The sequence below is a fragment of the Pelodiscus sinensis genome, chromosome 20 (assembly GCF_052426305.1).
Source record: "Pelodiscus sinensis isolate ZL-2025 chromosome 20, ASM5242630v1, whole genome shotgun sequence".
NCBI lineage: Eukaryota > Metazoa > Chordata > Testudines > Trionychidae > Pelodiscus > Pelodiscus sinensis.
In genome coordinates this window covers 11,834,350-11,842,324 of record NC_143071.1, presented here as the reverse complement: position 1 = coordinate 11,842,324, position 7,975 = coordinate 11,834,350, and the positions used below count along the sequence as shown (strand labels likewise).

The 7,975-nt window shown below is 48.6% G+C and overlaps 1 protein-coding gene across 1 annotated transcript in view; it reads left to right on the top strand.

The window, feature by feature from the left end:
• The first annotated feature begins 474 nt into the window (after positions 1 to 474).
• Positions 475 to 7,975, top strand: part of RAB11FIP4 (RAB11 family interacting protein 4) — a 295,826-nt gene continuing 288,325 nt past the window's right edge. The window contains exon 1 of the mRNA XM_075903842.2: positions 475 to 688. Coding sequence (XP_075759957.1) covers positions 536 to 688 — 153 coding nt within the window. The 5' untranslated portion in view covers positions 475 to 535. The remainder of the gene's footprint in view (positions 689 to 7,975) is intronic.

The following is a 7,975-nucleotide window of genomic DNA, read 5'->3' as shown; positions in this document are numbered from 1 at the left end:
CCTTCCATTCCCTGTCCCCCTTCCCCTCCCTACCCCTCTCCTCTCCCACCTCCCTCCCCCTCCCTTCTCACACACACCCTCTCCCCTAGTCCTCCCCCTCCTCCTCTCCCCCACCACCCCCCCCCCCCTTGCCTCAGTCCTGGTTCTCCCCCTGTCCTGCCCCAGATCCCCCTCCTCTCCACACACACTCCGTCTCCTCCTAGTTCCTCTCCCTTCCCCTGTCCTCCCCCTCCCCTGGTTCTCCCCCTCATATTCTCCCTCCCCTCCCCTGGTTCCCCCTCTCCCATCCCCCTCCTCTGGTTCTCTCCTCCCTCTCACACTCCCCCTCCCCCGGATCCCCTTCCTCTCTTGCACCCCCTCCCCTAGTCCCCTTTCTCCCAGCGCTCCCCCCCCCCGTTCTTTCCCTGCTCCCCCCCCCCCCCCCCCAGCTGGCTGATGTCACACGCCGGCTGCAGGGAGGGAGGGAGGCAGGCAGCCGGCGATCATGGCTGCTGGCGGCCGGAGCCTGGCGCGGGGCTCGCGCTAGGTGCCCGGCATGGAGCCCGCCGGGCCCGGGGAACCGGCCGACTGGCCGCGGTTGCTGCGGAAGCTCAAGCAGGTCTTCGACGTGTGCGACGAGGATGCGGACGGCTTCATCCGCGTGGAGCATTTCGTGGCCCTGGGGCTGCAGTTCGGCCAAGGGGAGGAGGTGAGAGGGGCCGGGGGCGCGCCCAGACCCCGGGCTCGGGGGGTTGGTACCCGGGGCCGGTTTCCTCCATCGCCTTGGATCCCCCCCCCCCCAGCTTCCCTCCCCCGCCCTGCCTCCTCTCCCCTTGCACCTGCAGCCCCCTCTGCCCTGGGCATCTCTGTCCCTTTGCAGCAGCTGGCACCGGAGCTGCCCCTGCAAGAGACCAGCGCTTCGCCTCCCCCGGGGCGCCCGGCGCCCGCAGGACCAGGCTGCAGCGGGCTCCGATCGCGGCGGAGGCGATTGCATGGAAATGCACTTTCTCCTGCAGCCTGGAGCAGACAGAGACACCCTCAGGGATGGGGCGGCTGTGACTCCAGCCCCCTCTCGCCCCCCGCGGGAGAGGGGCAGGTATGTGTGTGCAGCCGCCCATTTTGCACCGAAACCCTCTTTCTCTTGTCACTATGAAGCAACTTCACTGAAGTCTCTGCTTTGGAACACCCCACCCCCTTGCGAAACAGGTAAATAGGCCACGACCTACATGGCCTTCCATGGGAATGAACCCTGGAGCAGGGTGAAGCAGAATATGACCCAATATAATTTTTTTGGTCTGAATCAGACTGCAGGGCCAGGCTCCTGTTCTCTTGAGTTTATTTCCTACCCTGCTGTTTTGCCCTCATGCAAATAGCTCCCGTCTCTCATGAAACACCTGGGTTTGACCTTGTTTACAAAGCTGGCCTTGCTTTGCCTTGTTTTCTAAGCAGATATACACCTGCACTAGTGAACAGATGTGTGATGAGTCTGGGTTTCGCTGGTTTTTTGTTTGTTTGGCCAGGGCATGACTGTTCTAGTGAAAGGAAAGGTTTCTCTGGCCTGGTAACATTCCCTCCTTAGCTATGTGAACAATCTGAAAAAAGGTTCCATAGAGGAATAATTTGAAAACAGGCTCCATCAATTATGCAAACAAGATGCTCTTTTGAAATGGGTGCTTTTGATGCAAACCCTGTCACTCTGTTATGGGTCTGTCATAATTCCTTATACAAGTAAGTCTTGTTTGGCCTTCTTGGTGTTTAAAGAACACAGAGTACTTTCTGGAATGCTTTTGAAGATATTTAGCAGCATCACATTACATATTACTACAGTGGAACACACAGAAAAGCTGTGAGTTAGAATTATGGGCCTATCATTGACTCAGGCATACAACTGGAGTCACTCCACTGGCTTCAATAGAGCCATAACTTCAGTGGAATCATTATCACTGCATTACATCAGTGTACAGAAGAGTAGAATTTGGCCCCATGTCAGAATAATTACATGCATTTCAATTGGAACAGTTCCTCTTAAATGATTTTGTAAAGAGAGAAATCTCAAACAAAATTAACCAGACATAAAATCTTGAATTTCACGATACAATTGCTCCCCTTCAGAATACGGTATTGCCTCTCTGAATCGCTACATAACAAAATGCTCTGACACTTGGAAAAAAAGGAGGCAGTGCCACAAAACAAAGCTGATGTCAGGATGAAAAGTTCTGACCTTTTAAAATGCAGCAAAACATTAATCTGCAGAGATTGTAACGAGAGATACGTTTATAAAAGAGATCCAGGGAGGTACGATAGTAGAAAAGCATAATGAATTCATAGTCATTGTCAAATGAAGTTACTAAATTTGGATTGGAAAATTGATAATGGAACAAGACTTGTGAATTAAATTAAAGAAACAGGAGGCTCCATTTCTTGCATCTAATCACTGAGTTGTTTAATATTTCTTTAATGAGAGACTAGTGCTATTTTTCAGTTACCAGTAATATAAGGAGAAGAATGGACTAACAGGAGTGAGCTTTTTGACCTCTCTGTTTTTATTTGTCCATTGAAAAGTTATACATTCCTATATAAACAAAGGGCCTAAATTCTTAAATCCATATTGCAAGAAGCATTGTACTATGGGTGGTTTTTGTATTACTATATTTATTTCATTCTTAGATCAATAACCTTTTCTTGCTGGCATTTTGGAAGGCTTGTAAAATTCTCTGGCCTTTGTTTTGCTGGAGATCAGTCTTAGATGATGATGTTCTTTATGACTTTAGCATGTACGGAATCTATCAGGTTATTAGGAGTGGAGCAGGGAGAAAAATTGGAGCAAGCAGGTTGACTCATGTCTTAAAATGTCTTTATTTTTTTGTAGATGAATGTATTCGAAATATTTAGACGCGGAGACTGATGAATTAAAATATTGGAAAATTATAAACCGTGAATGGTTTATTCTAAATTTTTGGGAGGGACTTAGATGACTGACTAGGCGCCAGAGAAATAAATAATATGCAAATAAGAGATTAAATTACAGGCTGCAGCATATGTCTAGCTAAACAGGGTGAATGGTAATGAGAAATGCCCCGTAATCATCATTACATTCTTGTTAGTTGTAACTGACAATGTTTGAAAAATATACTTGCAAGAATGAGACCAAGGAATTTACCTCTGTGTAGCATGCATATTAGAACTTGTCTTAATTTGTCTTTGTATACATAGTCTGATCTGAAGCCAATTGTTGATGTCATTGAAAGACCCTTGTTGATTTTATTGGGCTTTGGAATTGGATCAAACCCTCAGTCCTTGATATGTTACATTTGTTGCTTTAAGTGGATCAAAGCAGAACTTCACATCTGAACTCCTTTAATTTTAGTGTGTTAAGTGCATGTGGATTCATGTCCCCTGCCTCTACAGTTTTGGTTCTGGGACAGCTCCTAATCCAGAAGGGTCAGTGCTAGTTTATAGCTTTGGTTGCTGCAGCTAAAATATTAACATTTGAGGCCAACATCGCATGAAACTAACGATCTGATTTCAGTGCTCTTGAATCTGCTGCCAAACCTTAGCCCTGATTCAGTCTGAACCACAACCTAACCTGATCCAGGTCATAATACTGCCTGTTCAGGTGCATCTCGAATTCTTACCAGGTGTCACCACGTAAAACGGGAGGAGCGGAGAGTTTACAAGAAAGAGGAAATTAAGGAGGGCTGGTGTGTTATGGTACATTTTGAAGATACTCCAATTTCACAGGCTCCTTATTTTACAGCCAGCACTAAGCTTTTCCAATACCCAGGTTAAGTAATCACAGTTTTTGACATGAAGCTCCAAGCGGATGTATTTCAGATGCAGTGAGGGTGCCGTGGTTATTAAAGGGACAGACTGAGTGCTCTTAAGAATGATAGTATCCTCCACTCCCAACGCAAGTTGTTGATTTCCTAGAGGAGTTGCCAAATAGTTGTGCCACAAGGCAGTGCAGGGAACAATACTAGGGACTTATAGAACATGCATGGCAGGAAACAATACAAAATAGGGATGTGAATGGTTAACTGGTACATCATCCTTACTGGGTGATGCTTACCAGTTATGGTTAACCAGCGGTGGCTGGAGCATCCTTCCAGCCTGCTGCGGGCAAAAGGCTGCTCCAGCCTGCGGCTGGGGGGGCTGCTGCAGCCCGCCCACCCCATTTAAGTTAACTGTTTAAAAGTAACAATTAAGCGATTAACCGATTAAACGGGATTCTACATCCCGAATACGAAGGCTGCGTAGAGAGATCAGTAGGGGAGGATTTTGTGCAACCTCTAAGGTAGGTGGAGGGAGGAAGAAGTTTGTGAATAGAGAAATATGGAACAGGAGGGAAAGGGAAGGAGGATAGGGATATCCAAAAGGCATCAGGGTCTCAGAAAAGGCATCAGGGTCCCGGCTAGGGATGTTAAATATCGGTTAACTGAATAGTCGATTCTATAGTCCCCAGGCAGCTCCTGTCCGGAGGGGAGGGGTTTGAGCACCCGAACCCGGCATGTGCCAGAACTGAGCCGGGCTGCCTGCCCACCTAGCTCCTAATGCACTTTAAATGCGGAGCTGCAGCTGGGGTAGGTCAGGGACCCAGTGCAAGCCGAGACTGAGCCGGGCTGCTGGCAAGCCTGCTAAAAAATGTACTGGCAAGGGATGGGGAGAGGGGGAAATGCGTGTAGACTATAGCAGTGTTTCTTAAACTTTTTGAGACTACGGAACACCAAACAATAATATTGTTTTATGTGGAACACCTATGAAAATTTTCTTAAAAAAAAATTGTTGGCAGACAAAAAAAGACAAAAACAAAGAAGAGGTCGCAGCATACCGCAGAACATAGTTTAAGAAACACTGGTCTATAGCATTAACCTATAAGCTTTTGCTTATTGGTTAATTGGTTAATTAACTATACTATTACATTCCTAGTCCCGGCTGAGAAAAGTGATGATGTTCAAACAGCATTGTGCTATTTGGCAGTGGCTGAATCAGGTCTGCTCATTTTACTGCCAAAGACAAACTCCTGCCGTGTGGGGACAGGTTAGCTAGGAGACGGCAAGCTGGATTTGATTCGGTCCCGTGCATCATTGACAGACATGCCTGCTCCTTTCTGATGGCAGGATCATCACTATGGGCGGCTGGTAATACGAGAGGCACAGAAAGCCCAGCTGGCTTTCAGAACCCAGAGGCAGAAAGTTTGCAGAATGGACAGTTAGAAAAATCATCTCTGGGCTTCTCAGCTGAACCAATGTGATAGCAAATCCCTGGGAGAGATTTGCTGTAGAACTACAAACAGAGGAGATGATCCTAGTGCAGATGTACTGTAAACACTTTATTGTGGGTGGACAGTGACTTTGCCGTTCTGCTTAAAAAAGTGTCATTCACAATGAACTTTGTTTGCTGTGTGCTTCGGGAGACAAAGAGAATCAGTTCAGGACAGCCATCACACACTCACTTCCTTAGAGGCCTAATAACGTCTGTGCAGGAAAATCTGCAATGTGTCAGATTAAATTAAACCTAAGAGACGCTGCCAGAGAGCTTTAATGCATTCTAACACATGATAATTCAGTGTTTAAATGTACTTTTGATTTTCAGACTATATTTTCTGAATCTTTCCATTGGCTTTAACAAGATAGATTGGACCCTGTATGTTAATGATTCTAGCCTTTCAATTCTATGTAACTGATACCTAACACATGAAGGGCCATATTATGCACTCTGGCAACCCCACTGTCTGTAAACACACTCAGCACCAGTAATTGTGAGGTTCCACTCATGTAATGTGTGAACAGAAGTGTTGTGAGCAAGACATGAGAAGTCATTCTTCCATTCTAATCTGCACTAATTAGGCTTCAATTGGAGTATTGTGTCCAGTTCTGGGCACCACATTTCAAGAAAGATGTGGAGAAATTGGAGAAGGTCCAGAGAAGAGCAACAAAAATGAGTAAAGGTCTAGAAAGCATGGCCTATGAGGGAACACTGAAAGAACTGGGCTTGTTTGGGAAAGAGAAGACTGAGAGGGGACATGATAGCGGTTTTCAACTACAGGCAGTCCCCGGGTTACGTACAAGATAGGGACTGTAGGTTTGTTCTTAAGTTGAATTTGTATGTAAGTCGGAACTGGCTTCCAGATTCAGCCGCTGCTGAAACTGATCAGCGGCTGACTACAGGAAGCCCAGGCAGAGTTGCTCTGCCCTGGGCTGCCTGAAATCAGCCGCTGATCAGTTTCAACAGCAGCTGAATCTGGACGCCTAGGACAGAGCAGCTGGGGCGCTGCCGGGTAGGTCCCCGCAGGGGCAGCGCTGCGGGGACCAACTGGGCAGCACCCCAGCTGCTCTGCCCCAGGTGTCCCCAAGTCAGCCGCTGCTGAAACTGATCAGCGACTGATTCCAGGAAGCCTGGGGCAGAGCAACTCTGCCTCAGGCTTCCTGTAGTCAGCCGCTGATCAGTTTAAGCAGCGGCTGACTTGGGGACACCTGGGGAAGAGCAGCTGGGGTGCTGCCCGGTTGGTCCAGTAGCGCCGAGGAGTGGCGCTGCAGGACCAACCCAGCAGCCCCAGCTGCTCTACCCCAGGCGAGAAAAGCCTGGTCTGCTGGGGGGCGCGCTAGCTGCGCCCCCCAGCAGACCAGGGAAACCCGGACGGCGGGACCGCGGAGATGCGCCGTGGTCCCGCCTGCATCCTCCCCAGCTTTGCTCCGTGTCTCCCTGGTCTGCTGGGGGGTCTCCAGGAAGACGAGGAGCAAAGCCGCGGAGGGGCTCGGGCAGCCGGGCAGCCCAGGCGCTTCTGGGATGTCCTGCTGCCGGCTTCCGCCGAGGCTTTCCAAAGACGCGGAGGGGCTCGGGCAGCCGGGCAGCCCAGGCGCACCTGGGCTGCCCGGCTGCCCAAGCCCCTCCGCGGCTTTGTTCCGCGTCTTCCTGGTCTGCAGGAAGTGACCGCTAGGTCCCGCAGTCCGTGTCCTCCGGGGCGAGAAAAGCCCCGTTCGTAACTGCGGATCCGACATAAGTCGGATCCGCGTAAGTCGGGGACTGCCTGTATCTAAAAGGGAGTCACAAGAAGAAGGGAGAAAAATTGTTCTCCTTGGCCTCTGAGGATAGGACAAGAAGCAGTGGGCTTAAACTGCAGCAAGGAAGGTTTAGGTTGGACATTAGGAAAAACTTCCTAACTGTCTGGGTGGTTCAACACTGGAATAAATTGCCTAGGGAGGCTGTGGAATCTCCATCACTGGAGATAGTTAAGAGAAGATTAGACAGAGACCTGTCAGGGGTGGTCCAGATGGTGCTTGGTCCTGCCATGAGAGAAGGGAACTGGACTCGATGACCTCTCGAGGTCCCTTCCAGTTCTAGTGTTCTATGATTCTATGACTGAGAGTGAAATTTGGCTTGGTTCATTCAATGCTGCCTTACTTAATCTGCTTAGGGATGTAAAATCCTGATAAAGCACTTACCCTGTTAAACATCAGGTTAACCTAATGTTTAATCAGTTAACTGACTATTTGGGTTCCAGGCAGGGCTGCCTGCCAGCTCCTGGCCCCCATGCTGGGGCTGCTGCCACTTTGTGACCCCAGTGCTGGGGCTGGCTACCAGGGTTGGAGCAGCCTTCTGCTTATGGGAGGCCACAGGTGATTACCAGTTGATGCTTACTGAATAACGGTCAACCAGTTACCCATTCACATCCCTAAATCTGACACGCCTCCTCATTGCTTTCATATATTTGTTGCCAAACAAAACGTTGATACTATGAATTCTTGAGGAAAAAAAATCGGAGTTATTTATCAAAGTTTGTGAGAATTTAACATAATGTGAATTTTTTACCCTTTTGTGGCTTTTTGGTTGGTTGGTTTGTGGTCAACATGATGGAATTTATCATTTAAGAGATCAGGAGCTTTCTGGAAATTTGCTCCAAGACAAAAATTTGCAGCAAAACAGGAGTTCTTTGCCTGGAAAAATCAGCCTTCATGTTCATTGCCATCGGCTTCTTCCTTTAGTTATGGGTGCGAGA